Source organism: Syngnathus acus, chromosome 3 (genome assembly GCF_901709675.1).
Source record: "Syngnathus acus chromosome 3, fSynAcu1.2, whole genome shotgun sequence".
NCBI classification, from domain to species: Eukaryota; Metazoa; Chordata; class Actinopteri; order Syngnathiformes; family Syngnathidae; genus Syngnathus; species Syngnathus acus.
In genome coordinates, this window is record NC_051089.1 from 5912556 (window position 1) to 5933701 (window position 21146).

Below are 21146 nucleotides of genomic sequence, written 5' to 3' on the forward strand. Positions count from 1 at the left end.
TACTTAGCATTTGTTATAAAACTGACATTTTAGCAAAATAGTAGTCGTCACCACGTTTTCTTTGTTTCATTCCACATTTGTCACTTTTCCACTTAACCTCTGTTTATGTCAGCCTCAACTGCTAAAGGCAGCAAATAATTGAACAGAACACTTGCTATTATGCCATTGTTTCTCTAAGGAGGGAATACAGTCAAGAAATAGCTCCCATTTGTTTGAACCAATTCCAGCGACACAATAGGCTACAAAATTTAATAGGCCCTGGAAAAAAACAAGAGAAGAAGGTCCAGTAATAAAAGACTTTTTCAAGGCTGGCCCCACTTGGCATTAAATTAATGAAATCTGGAGATGGGATTACTCAAGCATTTTTTTTTCCAGATAGAGCAATGTAGGTCAAAACATGATTGGGACACAAGTCTGCCTGTCTCACCAGCCCCTCCAGTCATTCTTCAGCCACCGGAGACGGTGTCTCTCTCCCGGGGAAACACAGCCAGGTTTGTGTGCAACAGCTCTGGAGAGCCCACCCCGGTGTTGCGCTGGTTGAAGAACGGCAAGCCAATCCGCTCCCTGCGTCGTGCCAAGATCCAAAACCCCGGCGTCCTGCTCATCAATCAGCTGGGACTGGAGGACGCCGGCTACTACCAATGCATCGCCGACAACGGCCTGGGCACCGCCTGCGCCACCGCCAAACTCACTGTTATTGTGAGGGAGGGCCTCCCCAGCCCACCTCGACGCCTCTCGGTAACCCCTTACTCCAGCACCACTGCCCTGCTTACGTGGGAGAAACCAGAGTACAACTCGGACCAAATCATCGGCTACTCTGTGCACTGCCAGCAAGTTGCAGGTGGGGGGAAAAAAATTGGGACCATACTAGTGTCGTGATGTCACCACTTGATTTGTATTACTGCTCAGGTTCAGACAACGTGGAGTACCAGTTTGCGATGAACAACGACACCACGGAATATCTCGTCAGGGATCTTCTCCCCCACACAGCGTACTCCTTCTTCGTGGTGGCCTACTCCCCCATGGGAGCAAGTCGCCCGTCCCTGCCCGTTACTGTTGACATGCTCGAGGACGGTAAGTATTATACCTGCGGGAGATGAATCTCAATTCTGAATTCTGGCTTTGTTATTCTCGTGCCTGGAAAGACTTTATGGCCTCATTTGTCTTCCAGTGCCGAGCGCGCCCCCTCAGCTGTCAATTGCCAGCACATCGCCGACGGACATTAGGTTGATGTGGCATCCGTTGTCCTCGCAGTATAGTCGAGGGGCTGTCACCAGCTACCGTATCGAGTATAGCTCTCTTGATAATGGTGAGAAAGTCTTGTGACTAATGAACGTCAGGTCACTTTGTTTTCTTTAACTGAAAGAGAGATTTCAAAAGTGAAATCTTAAGTAAGATATCATTTCTTAAATTCAACCTAAATTTGCTTGTTTTGCTGTGTTAAGGTAAAAGCTAGTTTTAAGTACGATGAGGCTTAAAACAAACACATTTTAAGATGACTGTTCAACAACAAAAGAACCTTAAGTGTGGTTTCACAAGTTGAATTTGCTCATTTTTAAATTTAAATTATATTACTTGTTTCAAGTTTCATAATTTGAATTTGCTCATTTTTAAAGTTAAATTGTATTACCGTAATTTTCGGACTATAAGTCGCACCGGAGTATAAGTCGCACCAGCCATAAAATGCCCAAAAAAGTGAAAAAAAAAACATATATATGTATATAAGTCGCTCCTGAGTATAAGTCGCCCCCCCACCCAAACTATGAAAAAAAACCGCGACTTATAGTCCGAAAATTACGGTACTTTTAAGTTTCAAGACTGCTGTAGATATGGGCCTAGTAATATTTTCTTATTTTATCAGAAACTTGTCACGTAAAACTTTCTTGTTCTGTTGGCAGATAATTTTGCTTATTTTAAGTATTATTTTTTTCAGTTTAACATATTTTTTTGTTAAAAATCCAATGGAATTTTTGCAGTGTTCAGACACAACTTAGTGTTTCAAAATTGACTCCAATAAAGATGAGCCAGTCCAGTCAATGCTATTTTCCCACAGCGGACACCGTCTTCTCGGTGGAGGTGGGCGGTAATGAGACCCAGTTCACGCTCAGGGAGTTGCAGCCCAACCAGGCGTACAGATTGAGAATAGCAGCTGGAACAGGTGTCGGCTTCGGGGTCCCGTCCGAGTGGGCTCAGCACCAGACGTTGGCCCACTACAACCACACTAGCCACCGCATGGGTAAGCCTTCGGACTTCGGACTTGTTGTGTGGGAATTCCCACGTCTTGGGTGGAGGATTTATGTGTTTGTTTTATTGAAGAAAGACATATTTTGTCGTGTTAGGTTTAACAACGCGGCCTGGTTGGTTTGGTCTGACTTGCAAGAATACCCCCCCACCCCACCCACCCACCTCATCCCCGCCCCAACGTGCCACGCACTCATCACAGTGAAGCTACCATCCGAGCACTCATAGACATTAGTCGGCAGCGTGAACAATGCGCATGGAACAATGTGTCTGCCAGCCTCGGCAGAAATTGCATCAGCTCGTCAGCCACTCACAGCAGATAAAATGTAGGGCACGTATTAATTTAGGGGGAAAATGCAGCTCGATCAAGCGCTTTATTAATTTCTTCAGAGCAAGCATAATGAACATTTGGATTTAATATCACGCTAAGAGGTGTCAGTCAGCAAAGTGTCTGCCCACCACAATGAGACGCACGCTGAGTTATATGTTGGCCACATGGGCACTTGAAGGTATTCATTAGAAGACGGGAGGATTATCAGACTCAACAAATTTTGTTCATTTTCCATTTAACCTATCCTACATGGAGGACTTTTTCTGGCTATTGTCCAGGTGTTCTTTTTTTCTTTTCTTTTTGAATTTCCATCTCTGTTCTTTCAAGGAGCCCAAAATAACAATGCTACCAAAAAGCAAGAAATGTGTTCCTTGTGCAAATAAATGTCCCACTAGAGTTGTCATTAGTAAAGTAAAATGTCTGAACTATTTGTCCACCTAAATCCCACGTCATCAAAATCCATTTTGTTTTACCGTATCAGGTCAAAATGAGTCTGTGACCTGATAGCTTAGACCTAACAACACCTCAATTATGGAATTATAAGAAATTATAGACAAGAATAACCCAAATGTTTTTAATACAGAAATGAAGTAGGAATTGACTTTTTGAAAAGTGTTTCCAATGTGTTTAGTGAATCTACATAACATAGCTTTCAGGTAATTGGTCAACCTGCCAGGACACTAAAACAATCATTCCCTCATGTCCAGTGATGTTCGCTCCTACTGAACTGAAAGTGCGAGCGCAAGCTAGCAAGCTCAACGTCACGTGGCAGCCCTCGCCCAATCACACGGCTGTGTCCGGCTACAAGCTAACCTGCCGAGAGGTGGACGCCGACGGGGAGAAGACGACCCAGACACACGTGGTCAGGCTTCGTAAAAAGGCCAGATACCATCTCCTCACCGGACTGGGTAAGATGCTCTCATGTTGTTTTAAAACCTCGGAGATGAATCTTATGAATCGCTACTTCACAAATCTTGTTCCTTATGATACGTTTGTGTTAGTTCCAGACCAGCAATATGAAGTGAGAGTCTGGGCGTTCAACAAGCAAGCAGATGGCTCCGCTGCAGTGTGGAAAGGAAGGACCGAAAAGCCTGATAAAGGTAAGAATAACAGCGCACCCCGATTCAAACGTTTTTTCCTAGTCTGAAGTGTTTACCTGCAGTTAAAAAAAATTAGGAATCCTGTTCACTGTTAATTGAAATTAAAATTGCCGGTGCGTACAGCTAAAAGGCAGTTCGAATCAACTTTTAACCTAATGTTGTTATATCATATGACTGCATTGAATCAAACTGAATCGAATAATTCCGCTTTGAGATATTGATGCTTACCCCTATCATGCCACATTTACAGTACTGATAGTTTTTGTTATATATGTAAAATGACAACAAGAATATCATTGCATCCTACCTTTGTGAATTGAGCCATAACAAATTGAATCGCAATGAAACTGAATCCTTCCAATTGAATCATATGAGACTCCATGTATCAATTTTCCAAGCTATGGATCAAATTATTTGAGATTCACAACCCTAGTTTTTCATGATCGATTTTTCAGAGCCAGAGGCTGCGTTAAATCAGGCAGAAATGTCCACATCCTAAAAATTGCCTATTTTTACATTCAAGCATCCTCGCTACCCATGCGGCCGCCCCCTTTACCACCGATCAGCATTCAGGCAGCGGCCAACAGCTCCACGTCGATCCGACTCCGCTGGGAGAAACCTCGCTTCAGCACGGTGCGAATTATCAACTACACGGTGCGCTGCAGCCCGGCCGGAACCACCAACGCCTCGCTGGTCACGTATCACACCAGGTGAGCCTGGATGTCTCTCATCATTTGCATCATCAATAACTCGTCTTGGCCTCTCGGGGTCGAGACAGGGATTCTATGTTTAAAGTAGTCTTTGTACTACAGTCAAGTGTTTTCACTGCACCCTCTACTTTCAAGTGACTCTTGACTGACTTTTTATACTTGACATGTGATGTTGCAGTGCTGCTCAAGAGATTCTGATTGGGGCGCTGAAGCCTTTCACCCGCTATGAGCTGGCCGTGCAATCCAACGGCATCGATGCCGTGGGACCCTTCAGCGGCACCGTGGAAGAGTCCACCTTCACTGACAGTGAGTGTTTTTTCTTGATTTAAAAATAAAAAGATATATATACAGACAACCCTCATTTGTTCAGATTAATACAGAGTGGGCCATGTCCGGACGTTGATAATTGTGTACTGTACAGCAGCGGTCCGCAACCACGGGTTCATCCCGGCCAGTGGTTCTTGCTGGAGGTACCTAACCACTCCAGTTTTATACGCACATTCGCCGAACCCCTCTAGTGCATTATTTCTTTCAAATTCAAGATATTAATGATTTTTATTGGTGCACAAAATGAGCTGTGCATGAACATCACCTTGTTCAAAGATCAAATCCAACACAATGCATGAACTCGCAACAAACAGGGCTGTGGACTCGGTCGGATTTTTGCACCGAGTCCGAGTCCGGCCTCTTGACCACGAGTCCGAGTCCGGCTGTCCATTTTTTCTGTTAATTCATGTGACTGCTTAGTCTTTATTCAAGGCTAATTTAGATCAAAATCTAAATAATTACAACAGTTTTGTGATGGCTTTGTCTTTATTAAACATATAAACGAATACAATAAACAGATACTTTCAAGTTTTAATCATTAATTACACCATTATAGCTCAGACATTTATCTAAACACAAATAATTAGTGACGATCCCACAACTATCGAAACACATCAATGATATAAGCTGGGTGACATAATCGTCCTTGACATTGGTACATAATGTAAACATTAGCCTAAGTGCAACTCAACGTGGCCGCATTGATCGTAACTTGCGCTCCGTTTCCCCCCCAAATCTAGAGGCAAAACATTATTCTCTCGCTGCTCCCGGGTTCTTCCATCTTGGCTGCGCGCGGGGCATTGTGGGTCTTGTACGTGCACGCACGCAGGCAGGCAGGCGTGGGCGCGCACGCAACAACTAAATTTGTCTTCATAACAAGCAAGCAGGGCTGTGGACAGTATTCCTACGCGCAGCATGATGAAAATAAAATTGAACGTATTTTTTTTATTGTCGGACTCGGTGGACTCGGTCAAAATCGGCACCGAGTCAGAGTCCGAGTCCGGCAAAAATGACCGAGTCCGAGTCCCCGAGTCCGAGTCCACAGCCCTGCCAGTGTGACTTCTGCTGTTGCATTTGTGACATCAGTTCAGATGTGCGTCCCCATAAATTTACACAACAAATCAGGTGTGTTTGGATCTCTGCAGTGGAGGCTCTGCGCAAACCAAGACCAACTCACCAAATCCCTAGGGTTTGATTGACACCAGGTTAAGAACCACTTATCCAGATGCAGGCGACGCAGGCAGGCTGTCGTCTTCATCCAGGTGCAGGCCAGGCAGGTCGAAAGGGAGGCAAGCAAGCAAGCAGGCAGTCAGAACACCACCCAGGCATAGGCCAGTCAGGTAGGCAGACAGTGATTGCTTCATCCAGGCGCAGGCCAGGCAGGCAAGTAGTCATGTTTTTATCCAGGCGCGGGCAAGGCAGGCAGGCAGTTGTCCTCATCTAGCTGCCGGCAAGGCAAGCAGGAAGTCACAGCTTCATTCAGGCACAGGCCAGGCTGGCAGTCATGGCTTGGTCCAGGCTCAGGCCAGTCGTTTTCATCCAGGTGCAGGCCAGGCAGGCAGGTTGGCAGTCACAGTTTTATCCAAGAGTAGGCCAGGGAGGCAGGCAGGCAGAGAGGGAGTCATGGCTTCACCCAGGCGCAGGCCAGGCAGGCTGTTATGGCTTTGTCCAGGCGCAGGCCAGACAGTCATCTTCATCCAGGTGCAGGCCATGCCGGCAGGTAGGTAGTCACGGCTTCGTCAAAGAGTAAGCAGGTAAAAAAGGGCAGACTCCAACCCTCACTGGGAACGGATCTGACTTATTGCCGGAAATGTGGAAAAAACTGGCATCGATACAGGGATTGAACTGCTCTTGTCAGTTGACTCGGCACTCCAAACCTTCCTCCAAAGAACTTCCCGAGGGGCACGATCGAACGCCTTCTCCAAGTCCACAAAACACATGTGGACTGGTTGAGCGAAATCCCCTGCCCCTCGAAGATCCTGCCGAGGGTATAGAGCTGGTCCACTGTTACACGGCCAGGACGACAGCCACACTGCTCCTCCTGAATCAGAGGTCTGACATCCCGACAGACCCTCCTCTCCAGCACCCCTGAATAGACCTTACCAGGGAAGCTGAGGAGTGTGATTCCTCTGTAGTTGGAACACAGCCTCCGGTCCCCCTTCTTAAAGAGGGGAATCACCATCCCAGCTTGCCAATCCAGAGGCACCGTCCCCGATGTCCACGCAATGTTGCAGGGGTGTATCAAACTGGACAGCCCCACAACGTCCAGATCCTTCAAAAACTCCAGGCGGATCTCATCCACCCCCAGGGCCTTGCCCCCGAGCTGTCAATCAAAGTTTGGCTCGGCAGGTAATATGAGATTGTGTGTTCAAATGAAGTGACCACCGCCAAACTAGCTTCCCTTGCCTCCCACTCTTCGGGCTGTACCCAGGTGGCTACAATATGAGGACGCAGATGGTTGTCGCATAGCATTTCCAAACCCTCACTAAGACAAAACACACACACGCACCCCAGCTGAGAACCTTATTTGTGGCTTTTAATTACCGACTGCTGCACCCACAGCTCACTCCCTCCTGTTCTGGTTCCATCAGGGCCTTCCTCGCCGCCGCAGGAGCTGCGCCTGAGCACCATCGACCCGTCCTCAGTGCTGGCGAGCTGGCGGCCTCCGCTGGAGCCGAACGGTGTCATCATAGGCTACAGGATCCTGTTCAGCAGCAACCTGAGCCAACCTGAGCATATGTGGAAGAACCTTTCTCAGGATGGTAAGCAAGTAAACACTTCAGGATCTCCATCACAAGAGATGACCATTCATTTGTTCATGATTTTTTTTTGCACCTCCCTAAAAATAAAATAAGAAGCAGATACTAACATTATTGCACTTATTACACACTCCAAAACATTTGTTTCTATTTTCTCTACCATACAGGCAGCATCACCAGTCTTGCGGTGCGGGGGTTATCCAGTGGCACCCATTACTTTTTCAAGTTGGGAGCATCCACAGAGGTTGGAGCCGGCCCTTATTCTCTTGTAAAGGACACTCACACACCTCCTGACCAATACGGTATGTGCCATTCATAACCCATCTGCATTCCTTTAAAACAGAAATATCTTTTCCTCAGTTTTAGATATTTCTCATGTGCCATTAGCAGTAGCTCTTGGGGACTGTGTGTAGGTGGCGCACACAGCAAACACAAAAACACACATTCAATGTCACGCATGACAGGTGGGCAGGTACTCCAGAGTAGACACAAAGCTATTTATAAACAAGCCATAAAAAAGTCAATGTTCCATAATATGTCCCGTTTAATATGAAGTCTCAGTATTATGCTTATGTTGTCGTCATGGTCTGCTGTGCTGGCTATGATGCACAATGAATGGGAATGACATAGATGGCGTGTGTGTGTGTGTGTGTGTGCGTGGTGGTGTGTGTGTGTGTGTGTGTGTGTGTGTGTGTGTCCATCTGTTTCCTTTCGACTCTGCTGCCAATAGGATAAGATGGCATAAATGAATATCAATGAAGAGATTTAAATGGACTGCTATTCAATTTTAGCCTTGTCTTACATAAAGAGGTGGCGTTCACTTTTGCTTTATTTTGTTCTCTTTGCAAAACAGGAGCTATTTTGTCCACAAAATTGACAAATTTGGACAGCAAGGTGTATTTTCTGGGAAGAAAATACAGTAAATAATTGCCCTGTGTATCTGCTGCTCCTTGGTGGATTGTTGAAAAATTGGCAATAATACCTCAAACATTAACGGACAGATGTGAAAATTCATTCGAAAAAAATCGTTGTAGATGAAAACATTGCGTAAAGACTTGAGTACCTTTCAATTGAGAGCTTCTTTGTTACTATTAAGTCACAAATTAAGTAAATGGATAGATTGTTTGGGGTGTTTTTTAATTGTAAGATGAGCATTCAACAACATACTTGCAATCTGGTCTTGCAGAAAAAAGTCAAGACAATTAATATAAATAAAGTATAGATAAATCTTTATGGAATATAAAATGCAATATGTGTGTACATCTCTGACACTAATATTTTTTTTCCACTAGAGCTGGACATCCATGCAGTGACAGGCATCATCGTTGGAGTGTGTCTGGGACTCATATGCATCCTTCTCTGCATGTGTTTCAGTTTCCGCAACACAAAGACCAGGTAATGCTACTCACTCAAATATCCTACCCCAAGCAATACACAAAGTCAAGACAGTAAGAGTGGGAGTCACTTTTATGTGTGCCTCAAATAGTGGGGGATCTGGTGGCCTGGACTCCACAGCTGTGACCCCCCAATACAGGAGAGGGGGCTACCCAAGTCCCAGCCGCCCACCAGAGTGCGGCGATTGCCACGAGCTGGAGTCACTAATGCCTTCCACCGGCCAAGAGTCCGGTCAGTCGTTGGCAGAAGCCCCCGAGGAGCAGAGCCTGATGGTGAGCGCCCCCGTTTGTGTTTCATGTATTGATTGTGGCGCATCCCATCATCATCGCCATTTGCAGGCTGTTTGGAACGGCTCCATCAGTCACAACTGGGCCAATAGAATTACCCGATACAGAGATACCGTCACAGAAGACTCACCGGGATTCATCGTTGGAGAGCCCGATGTGACAAACAATGCGGTAAATGAACATCTCACGTAATGTAATCATCCGTCAACCGCCCAGACCATCAAAAAGATGACCAGTGATATTTTGTGATGGGTCAATTTGGGTTGCCGCAACAATTTGTGAGAAGTTCCGTCCTTGCAGGATTGTCTGAGTGCATCCCCGTCCAATAACCAGGTGGAGGCCGAGGTCATCGTCCACTCGGAGATCTCCGACCCGCTCGGCGGGAAGGTCAAGGCGGACTGCCAGCGGGTCAAGGACTGCAAAGTCACCCGGGGCCCTTCGTTAGAACAGACCGAGGAGAACCTTCCCGGTAAACAGTCGGCAGCAAAGCAGAGCCAGCAAAGTCTTCCCTCGACAAGTTCGGCAGCCGAGGAACCGGAGGCGGTTCTCGCCGGCCCGAAGCGTGACTCGGCACTGACCAACGGCTTCCACTCGCCGAAGTCGCCGCGGCCCTTGCCCAAATCTGGGGAAAACGGGGACGTTCGATGCTGCCCTTCAGCACAAGCAAAGACCAAGTCTTCTAGTCTCACCCCGGTTCCTTTCGTCACTTCAGGCCTGGTCCACCCTACCTCAGTAGCACACGGTTACTTGTGCCCGTAGTCTCCACACGCCAAACGGAGACATTCTTAACAGGGACGATTGTGACTACGAGACTCATTGTCAGAATTTCTTTTGTACTTTGAAGCCACACTTTCATACATATGTAAGTACATGATAGTCTATTTTTAGAGGTCGAGTGCTTGTTGTCGGGGTATGCATTGTAACCATACATTCCTCTGAGCTGCGGAAGCAAAAAAAAAAAGAAAAATTGCGGACCTCTCGATGACGGGAACCAAAACGGTAGGCGCCGGTCCAGTGGGTCTCACTGAGGGTCCAAAAACAATTTTCAGAATGTCCAGCACCGTGTCTCCTCCTGGCCTCATGCTGTCTCAGGGTCACATACAACTGGAATGTGTGCCGTCGTATCTCAGCGATTCAAACCACACACGTTTTGAAGTGTGGCGTTTCGTATTGCCGTATCCTCAATGCACAACACTTGACTGCAAATGAGCCATTGAGAGCGAGATTGGGCTCATTCCATTCTGAGTTCTATTGGCTTTATTTTCATGATAAGTTGTTAAGTAAATGTTTCGTGTTAAGTAAATAAAAAATGAGCTGCGTGTGATAACCCTGCTGGCGACTTAAATCTTTCCCCACTCCTGATGATTTGAAATTGAAATTAAATCTGGATTTAGACAAATATTCTTCTGGAAAATATATTTTTTCCCTATTAATTTCTTCACTTCAACTTCAAAATGACAAAAATGGAGTTTGCCCATTTTAGTTCTTAGTGGCTCAAATGCAAACCAGTAAAAATGGAGTGTCCATGACATCTTATCCCCACACCCATACAGACTTTAGTCAAGGTTTATTTGTTTTTTGTGTTTGCTATGTTTTGTTTTATTTTATTTACAAAGAAGTGTTACGGCCGCACAGCGTAGGGAAATAGAAAAGTTAACAACTATAAAGTCAAAATATTACAACAGAAAGTATTGCCATGTTGCCAAAAGTTTGAACCAGAATCAAGTATCAAAACAACAATAAATTCAGATTTATAATACGAAAGTTGAATTGAAGCCATCCTTTTGTGAGAATAATTGTAATTTTAAGTTAAAGTAAAAAATGTTGTGAGAATAGTTGTAATCTTGACTGCACACAAACCGAATCCCGCTATCAAGGGAATTACATTTGTTTTATGAAATTACTCAATCTTGTGGTCATTATTTTAATTTGAACAAATCTTAATTTGTTACATAGAACTATTATGGGGACAGTTATGTTTTTTTCATAGGGGGGGGAGGAGTCATCTTGCGACAAATGACAAATCGGAATATGGGAATGTATCATATTTGATTCGGAAAAAAAAAATTGCAAAATAGACATCGGTGCAAAATTCCTCATGAATGAACAATGAAAATGTATTCTATAGAAAGATTTTTTTAAAAGTGTCATCTTGCATCAATGGTCGAATTCACAAATCTAGACACAGCTGTATTCTAGTGAAATTACATCAAATGATTTACAACTTGATGCTGACATGTTCTAGTTGACTCTTGTCAGAATTTTCCTCACATGAATTTGACTTTTTGTCATTTTAACATCATCTGAAAGTTTTTGTTGTTCTTTTAATTGTGGCCCGAATACCTACTCTGTATTTTTTCAATTTTTAATAACTGATTTTGAGAAGCATGTAAACATTGTGGAGCTTGGTTTTATCATGAGATGTTGCTGCCATCTGCAGGTAAATAGGTCACAACAACAAAAAAGCATCCACATTCTTCAGGGATCATTTGGGGGGACTCAATAGTAAAATTCAACACACTTAAGTTTTTGATGGCCAAACAAAAATTTGAGTTGGAAAAGTAATGAAGTAAAAAAAAAATGAACTGGTGCATTCCGACTCCTTATCAACCACACTACCTCATTTTTTTTCCAGTTCAGGTCTTCGTTGTGCTTTTATGGCATCATTGTAGCTCGAACCTTTTCCAGTGTTATTCTTCTCATATGCCAAACTACCGCAAATTCAAACAACTGATCATAGCATGGACCATGTTACCGTGTTAGTGCTTTTGGGGGAGGATTCTCCCATACTAGGAATTTTCCACCATCGTCAAAATGCAGTCAAATGGCCCATCCCAAGTCTCAACCAATTTGTGTATTGTTACATTTTTCCAAATGTCCATAATTTAACGATGTCATGTTGCATTATGTTGATGCGTTGTGTTGTTTCTAATGCTGAATTTAAAAGAAAACAAAACTGAAGAATGTGATTTTTAAAAAAATTGTTTTTACTCCTTGCACATGGGCAAATTCATCTACAACCAGCTTGAAGAAATGTTATTGATGATACCATACAGTAAAACATTTGTGTTATGTTTTTGTTGTATGAGACGTCATAGTTTATCACAGCTATTATGGAAATTGGCATGACAATATGTCGGTATTTCCGCTGAAGAAGAAAATTAGTAATAGTGACTGCATTTTGTACTTTGTACTGTATTTTATTTTCCAAACGAGAATCTCTGAGCAATTTGTGCAAAAACGCTGACTCAACTTCAGTCTCAGGATGCTTTATTTCAGTATTATGGAAAATGACTACATTTTGTGCTAGATAAAATAAAAAATATCTTGATTAATGGTACAATACCCGTAATATAGATTTGGCGATTTGGTGCCTCCTGCAGGCCATAAATGTTTGTACATCCACTTTTTTTTTTTTTTGCCATGGTTCTGGTATTCTTTTTTTCACTTTGCATGGCCTCTTATTCACAATTTGGGCAAGCTTTTTTCATGTCTTTGGTTTTGTTTTTCTTTTGCTTAGCTGGTTACCAACAATGGAACGAAAGCGTGTTTCTTATGTTTGCATGTATAATTGTGTGTACTCAATGCACAGTTGGTACCTCAAAACCTGACCATGTACAATATAATAAGTACATCCCAATGCAATACAATTGACTTTTTTTTAAATTACTGTACATAATAGCAGTAACGCAAGTGGGGAAAAATGAATGTGTTCAAACCACATCATGAACTCTGTCAGTTCCATCTGGTACTGTATTATTTCACGATTGAGTTTATTGCAATATTTCTACACAGAACACACACCGACGCACATTCATGCCAACTGTAAATAATTATTGGATGTTCAGAGAATAGCGCCACAATTAACCCAAGGGAAATATTAGATCTACATATATTTCCCAAGTACATTTCATTTGTGAATTTGTGCACCCCTTACCTCACAAAGGCTTTCTGTAATCGAACCTCTTCTCGTGAGAATTTAATAGGACTTTGAACAAAAACACAACATTATTAAAGAAATATGATCTGTTTGAGCTAAGGATGCCTTTCTTAATCGTTTACTATATATATTCTTCCTGTCTGTGAGAGGAAATAAAGCTTTGTGTTTTTCTTTTGGAGTGATGCGCTTGTAGATGATGGACAAAGATGGCAAAATAGTAACAATAAATTAGAAATTTGCTAAATCCAACATTTATGTCAAAATCCAATTCAAGGAGAATTATGATACCGTTATTTTATCGGATCTCATGGAAGTGTAGCTGTACCTAAATTTGTGACTGCTGGACATTGTTGTCATTTATATTCCAACCACAAAGAGGCAGTGTGGTCATTCCCAAAGATTCCCTTGAAGCAGCCGAGATTAAAAAACAGAAGAAACGTGCCACTCCCATTAGCTGTTTAATCCTGCAATTCGCTTGCAGTGGTGAGCTCGCTTTTAAATATGTAGATGACGTTCAAAATATAAATAAACCTGTTCATTTAAAAGACTGTGAGAGCATATTGTCAACACAAGTGAAAGGTGACAGTCAAGACAGACGGTTTGTTCTGACGTCACATGTCAGAATCCCTGGAGAACTACAATAAAGGCGCATGCAAAGCACGTCACTCACCTCTGCTCCGGTGACAAGGTGACATATTTATTTCCCCATCATGTTAGTCACTTAAACCCTTAAAACAAAACCGATGCATTTAGGTGTAAAAAAACGTGACAGATGGAGACATTAAATGCAAACTATTTTTGCACATAGTGTAAAAATTTTCCACGATTGCTTGCAGATAAATGTGTGTGTTAGCATTAGCGTGTTTACATCATTGTTTGCATCTTGTGTATTTTCCCTCCAGCTGCTGAGAACCCTCCAGGCCGCATCGTCATTGTATTTCATTTGAGAGTGGAGCAAAGAGTACGGCAAGTCAAGTAAAAAGTGAGATACTATCTGTGACAGGAAATAAGGTTGCAATCACCTTTCATTTTCTTCTTCCATTGCACTGGCCAACAACCTATTACTATCTTTTTTAATCAGTTGTGCAAGTGAACCTTTCTAGATGAATTTTTCAAACTGATTCCGAATCCGCATACATTGCTTGACTACCTCTTATGTAACATTGCATATAAGATGAAAGTTCCTCAAGACAACAATGTTTTTAGTTAGTAATATTTAATGATTTTTCAATTAAACCCTTTGCATCAGGTTACCCGGAGAGAGCATTTAATGGCTTTTTAATTCTCTTAAATGTATGTCCTGCACTCATGCATTCCATTCTGCAAAATGACTTTCAACACCTCTTCCAGTTAAGATGCATTTTCCTCCTTGTCAGCGCAACTGTGGGCTATAACCTGCCAATCAAATATTCCCTAAAGCAAACAGAGACAGAATTAAGAAGATTGCAATGGAAAGATAAGGGAGGAGGTAAATGAATGAAGTCTGGGAGAGAGGGATTTGGAAAAAGCCAACTTCAATTAAACTTCTTATCTCCTGCCTTAAATTCTACATAAACATCCAAAATGGCCACTAAAATTAAAGGTTGCGGGGTGCACAGCTTGCAAAAAAAAAGCAGGAAACTGGCACTAATCCTTCTGAAGGGTCAAGCGTAGCTTTTGCATTCCTTTTTGCTACTGTAGGACAAATTTCTCTTATCATATATATTATGTCTTATTTTTTGTCCCATATATAGATTCCATATTGTGCTATTTTAACAAATCAAATTTAACTCTTGTCATTTATTCACCGAAGATGTCGACACTCCGTTAAAGGAGACATTACCCACACACACTCAATTTAAAAGAGTTCCGAGTCCCTGACATGCTTTTGTCAAATTTATATTGGTGTAATTGGCTCATTTTAGCGACTCATCAATTTCATTCATTGTGCCAGTCCTCATTTTGCTCTACATTGCTGGGCTAAATGGATGCAAGTGCTGTATTTCACAAGCTAATGCTGTTATTATAACCACTGCAGCTTTGCTTACTTCCTGGAATTGGCAGTTTACAAATTCACATAATTGCTCACTCACAGAGAAATTTTCAGTTCTCAAAATATGTTGGAGTGCCTCTTAAATGTCACACTTGAAGAATGGGCAGGCACTCCAGAGAGCAAGTCCAACATGTTATCCTTTTAGCTTGTATTGACAACTGGCAAAAACGGTGAGTGATTCACTCAACATGAAAACCAAGATGAAATGTTTTGGATAAACCAGCCAGCGTTTGGGAGAGTAAGCAGCCTTGCTGGCAGTTCCCGATGCAGGAAAACTTAGTTCCACATCGGTGAACAGTACAGGCGGACTCTCAGAGGGCCGGCTGACCCACTTTTCAGCTCTCCAAGTAAGCGTAGCGCATCACACTCGGCCCATTATCTCGGCTGCCGACCTCGCGCAACGGCAACAACGCATGGCGGCCATTAACGGCACATCCTGAGAAATATCATTACCATTCATTTGTCTTTGGGTTCTACTGAGACTGTCGCTTTATTTTAGTCTTGTCATTGGATGTCTGTGAAAGAAGCAACTAAGCTTTCTGTTATGAAACATGTGGAAACATTTTTTTTTAATGTGTATTTTTTTTTAAAATAAATTGGCCTTCAGATCATGTGTAAAACTAAGCAACAAAGTAGATATTATATAAACTGCCTATTTCCACAAAAAAGCTGTAAACTGTTCTGAATTTTGCCAAATTGTGACACCCCACTCCCTAATTTACATAACAACCACCCCACATGGAAATTCTCTACTCATGACTCGGAGGCTGGCCCGGGGGAAGATGCGACACATTCAAGAACTAGCGAATCAAAGCCAAAAGTGAAGCGGAGCTGCGTTGTTTTCAGGGTTAGCTTCCGATAAGCAGCACATATGACAATGTTCTTTAGCATGATGAAATTCTTAAAAGTATTTCCATTACAAATCAAGACTCCATTTCCAAATTTTGATCAAGCTCTGTATTGTCCAGGTGTCCCTAATGAGGCGTCCCATCGAATCACATTTTTCCGAACATTGACTGCTCGACATAAGGTCATAAAGGTCAATTTGAGTGAAGACCAGGAAGCCAGCTGATGTCCGACTGATCTTCACATCAAGGTACTGATATATGGTTGTTCACTTTCATGTCAAGTGTGTTACCATGGTAACCCAATGGTGCTGCTGATTATTTGATACGAATGCTGACTATTTCAACATTACTGCTATATATATTTTTTTTGGGTGAAATAGTGGTTTTAATCCAAGTCCTTAAAATAACCTCAGTACTTGACATCATGACATCATGAATTATCAGATGCAGCAATAGACGAATAAGAATAGTTAAAGTCTTCGGGATTGCGATGCTCAGTGAAGAAAAGACAGTGTAACTAATAATTCCGTGGTCTTTATGGTGTGAGGAATAGTTTCTGGGCTCTGAGTGAAAATAAACGCAGGGCTCATTGCATACAAGAGAGCTCCATTCCATAAAGTTTACAACAGAAAATGTGTGAATCGACGGCTTGGCTCGTGATTCTTTGTTTGCTAAAGCGCTGGCACATTAGAATGTCATTCGAGATATTGGTCTTGCCTGGTGTTCGTCAAATGTGCTTTTTGGGAAAGCATATACTACCCAGAAGTGAGAAAGCCGTTATTTCTCCTGATATTCTTAAAGCGACATCTAATTTGACGATTAGACTTTACACAATGGTGATTTTTGGGAGTTAGTAAATTAATTACTGAGCCGATCAAAACATGGAATACTGTAATGTAGTGTGTCTATTTGAATAATTTTAATATTGACAGCAAATAGCTAACCTGTGAACTGTTTATGGACCATCAACAAAAATACTCTCTAGGTTTTTCGCCCGTGTTTGACAATTTTTGTCATTCCCCAAAATATGTATTATTTTGATTTTTAATGACAATATATAGTTGCTTTGCGACACACAATTACAACTGCAGTCCTTTTAGTGGGGAAAAAAAAAGTTCAAGTATTGCCCTTATTTGACTGTTACCAGGCAAATTAGGCAGTGGGTAGCAGTTAAGATTGTTAGGTTTAAGTAATAAATATTTATTGGATATATATATTTTTTCTGTCTGAGTTTAAAATGTCCAAATGCATTTGTATACACCTCGTCTTGTCTTCTGTTAGCGACTCACTGAATTAGTGATTGAATTTGCATTTTGCAATAACGTTAGATGGACAGATGGTTGGATGGTTAAACAACAACAAAAAAACACCTGACAAAGAAAATGAGTTGTATTGACACGAGCTGCAAGGATCACACTCCAGAGGCAGACTCAATCCCGTATTGATTTTCCCCACATTCCCCAGAGACCACGTTGTCCTTTTGGACTGGGCCTCGTCTACTCCTTAGGGGGGGAATCACATAGATGAGTTGATTGCAGCTGCAGTTTGAAGAGAAAAAAGGGTCAAGTTCTGCTGCGAGATGAGAAACTCGTCTGAGAGAGGGTGAAAGTGATGAATGAAATTCTGCTGAGCGCACACGCTCACTTTTGAGGGATTGCCTCCGTAAAGTTACTCGTATGTCCACATGTGGGTTTGTGGGGCACCTCTAAAAATATCGATAGCGCTGACATAATTATCTCGGCTCACATACAGCCGCACATAAATCAGATGAAGGCACATGAGCCAGGTCACTTGTATAAGGGATTCGCTTGCCTTCATTGGAAAATATTTCAGGGACTCTTTTACACTACTCAGATTTCAGATGAAAATAAAAACAAAATAAAAATGTTTAGTACATTTATTCAATTCCAAACTTTTTCAAAGCCTTTTTTAATCTAACGCATAAATAAATAAATACATAAATAAATAAATTAATTAAAAAAAAGAATATGTTTAGTACATTTATTCAGTACCAAATTTTTTCAAAGCCTTTTTGAATCTAACTCTAAACTTATATATAAATTATATATAATTACCTGGTTTTGAATGTGTGGAGTCTGAAAAAACTTTACAGTATGTCAACTTGTGTGAATACTGCGGGAATATGTCCAATATCGTTTTGGCAAAGGCAAGGTTGGATTGTGGGTGATGTTGTCGCCCCCCCATAAAACTTTATTAACAGCACAGATAATGTTTTAAAGAGGGACATTATGGAAAATTGTCTTTTTAATTGCTTGTATACAAATGGTAGTTTCTGGAGTGGCTGCCCAGCAATCAAGTAGCAAATTAAATTGCATAACGGAGTTTTTTCTTTTTTTGCCTAACTCCAAAAAATGCACAAGCCATTCAGAAATTAGTTAGCACCACACACACACAACTCCGCACACTAATAGAGTCCACGACCACAAGTGAGGTCAAATTCCATCAAGTTAATTTTACATGCAACAAATAATTTTCAAAGTTCCTCTCTACTGCATATAACCCCCATCCCCATTGACTGAAATCCATTTCGTGTACTCGACATGTGATCCTTCGTGCCGTCAGCCGTGTGCATTAGTACAATCCAGATCACATATATAGTCACTCTTAAGGTTTTTTTCTACAGCGGCACTCTACATGTCATACATCACAAAAGACAGGATATGCTTGTCCCATCGGGGCCATTACCTTGAATTGCGTTCATTGACATATAAAGGTTCTGCTGGAACAGCGAAACCATTATTTCGGCCTTTCTCGCTCCATGCAGCTCCCTTGAGTCATGAGCAGTAAATAAATAATACAGTTCAAATATTCATCAGCAAAATTTTCTTTCATTTTGCTCCATTATTTGAGTTCTTAGCATAAAAATTGACTAAAACCACAATTGATGCTTTATTTGTTTCCACAGAAAAATAGCAAATGAGTGAAAACCACCAGTGGGTAAAGGCTCACTGTTCCAACTGTTTAAACTTTTATAAACATTATCTAAGCTCCAGTTGCTCCAGACATAACACCAACATTCTATTCCGGGTGAAAATAAACACAATTAATCCTTACGGTTACTTGAAATGCCACCGTAGTCGCAGTCCGACAATCCTCGGGAATCTCAAATGCCAAGCGCTCAAGCACATGTACACTTAACCCCGTAAGTAAATATGCACAGGCGCAAAAAAAATAGCCTCACAATATCTTGATATGAAATTATTTATTACTATGGAAATGAGGCGCTCACCTCCAACGTGGAATATGAAGAGTGAAAGGTGGCGCGACCGCAGCGACTATGATTAATAGCAAAACTGTCAAAGTAGCATCTGAGATAATGCTACGCTGGCGTTTCGACTCGACCGCCAGTATATGCAAACGTCTCCATTAGCACGTACACGGTGCACAGATAGTTTTTATGATGCTTTCTAAATATTATGCCGAAGTCGCGCGCAAATTCAAGAGGTATTTTAAAATAAGCTATTTGTCATGATTATACATCTGAAAGATTGCACGTAAACTGAAAAGAAATCAAGACATGTTTGCCTCATGTGAGACCTGCATGAATATTTAAAACACTCTGGTTTTGACTTATTTAAATCGGGCCGGGTGCTCGTGTTCCTCTTTTTGGAGAATTTAAGTCTTCAGTTCTATGGAAGGCATTCAGACTTATTGAGATGCTCGTTTTGCAGTGAGGAGGCAGTTAATGAAAACGGTTGTGCAGTTGCTGCTTTTCAATCACTTGAATAGGCGGATGCATTGAGGTGTGGAGACGACAAAAATGCTTGGAGACACATCGGAGCAAAACAAGACTGTTTTGACAGAGCGGAATATAATTGATCCAACACTGGCAGATACAAACCAAATTAACAGAAAGCCCTTGGGCTGTGGCATTCGGCAATTTCGTCTCTGTCAGTCGACAACCAAAAATAAAATACTCCATTGCATATAAATGTTTTGAACACAAGTCTCCCGTTTATAGGATGCTGGTCACCATTCATGTTCTGGGCTTCTGAGGTAGAACGTGTTCCAAATATTCTGAGAGAGAGAATCCATGAATTCTCGCCAGATTTTGCCTTGTGAACTAGAAACATAACAGGGCCTTTGTCAAACTGTTTGCTCAAAATCAGAAGCGCGTAATACTTCAAAATCATTCGAAACGAACCGAGATTTATCTTATCGTAACTTCTGATTGATAAATGAAACAATTAAGTGCGTGTGTGAGTCAGCAGGGCCTCAGTATTGGCCCACTGAACCTTTGGCCAAGAGGCTGCCGAACAGAGACTGCCGAGTGGAAAGTGATGACACCCGTGAGGATGTAATTACGCGAGGAGCAGATGGTCTTTGCAGGAGGACTCGCCTCCCTCCCGGTCGGGGCGCTCGCCACCCTCAAAGTGAGTCGGACCCCTTTAAAAGGGAGCCTGGCGTGCGAAGTTTTGCGGAGGTGCTCCATCTCTGTTATAGCTGCCCCACTGCAATACATCAAATCAGGGGCAGGAAATAAAGACGCTGACTCATTGTCGTGATATAGCTCCTTTTCCCATGCTGGTCAAAATCTCATAAAACAGACAGTGGGAACTCGGAAGAGTTCACCAGAATTCTATCGGAACCCTTCGTGACACGCGGAACATTTGCTTTTATTAAAAAGTAGCTTAGCATACCAAATGTGATGCTTTGGGATTCATTCTCCAAATTTGAATCAAAACAGGGCTTATTGCAAAAATACTAACCACAAAGGCGCAAAACAAGTGACCTGCCTTACAAAGATCTGTTCTTTTAATTTTATTTTTAAGAATAGCAATATATTTGTTTACTCGCTAGCTTCTTCTGAATTCCAACATAGACGACTTTCCTCCTCCACACTCCCACAAGGATGAAGACGCCAACTGTGTGCAGCCATAACCTTTTATCATCTGGGTCGTGAGTGAGAAATATCGCTGTTGTTCGTTAGGCTGGAGGAAAACAAAAATATTTCATGCCAGAAAGAATGTGTCAAATCTAACTTCGTGCAGAGTAATTAGGGATGTCACGGCATGATTAAGTGGAGTCCCAGCGCAGGGAAAAAAATATAAGATGCAGGCATTTATCTTTGCTTAGCCCCAACAGTCCAGAAAGTTTCGAAATATGTGTATCATCCATTTTCTGAATTCCAGATGGAGTTATTTGTTATATCGAT

General features: G+C 42.1%; 1 protein-coding gene across 2 annotated transcripts in view; it reads left to right on the plus strand.

Moving 5' to 3' along the window:
• The window catches only part of igdcc4 (immunoglobulin superfamily, DCC subclass, member 4), a 36558-nt gene extending 24827 nt beyond the window's left edge, over positions 1-11731 (plus strand). For both annotated transcript variants that reach the window (XM_037247915.1, XM_037247916.1), the window contains exons 7-20: positions 431-841; positions 910-1074; positions 1172-1309; positions 2054-2236; positions 3280-3480; positions 3574-3672; positions 4196-4382; positions 4561-4688; positions 7301-7471; positions 7636-7770; positions 8761-8863; positions 8955-9135; positions 9202-9321; positions 9451-11731. In XM_037247915.1, coding sequence (XP_037103810.1) covers positions 431-841; positions 910-1074; positions 1172-1309; positions 2054-2236; positions 3280-3480; positions 3574-3672; positions 4196-4382; positions 4561-4688; positions 7301-7471; positions 7636-7770; positions 8761-8863; positions 8955-9135; positions 9202-9321; positions 9451-9909 — 2681 coding nt within the window. In that variant the 3' untranslated portion in view covers positions 9910-11731. The remainder of the gene's footprint in view (positions 1-430; positions 842-909; positions 1075-1171; positions 1310-2053; positions 2237-3279; positions 3481-3573; positions 3673-4195; positions 4383-4560; positions 4689-7300; positions 7472-7635; positions 7771-8760; positions 8864-8954; positions 9136-9201; positions 9322-9450) is intronic.
• The last annotated feature ends 9415 nt before the right edge of the window (positions 11732-21146 follow it).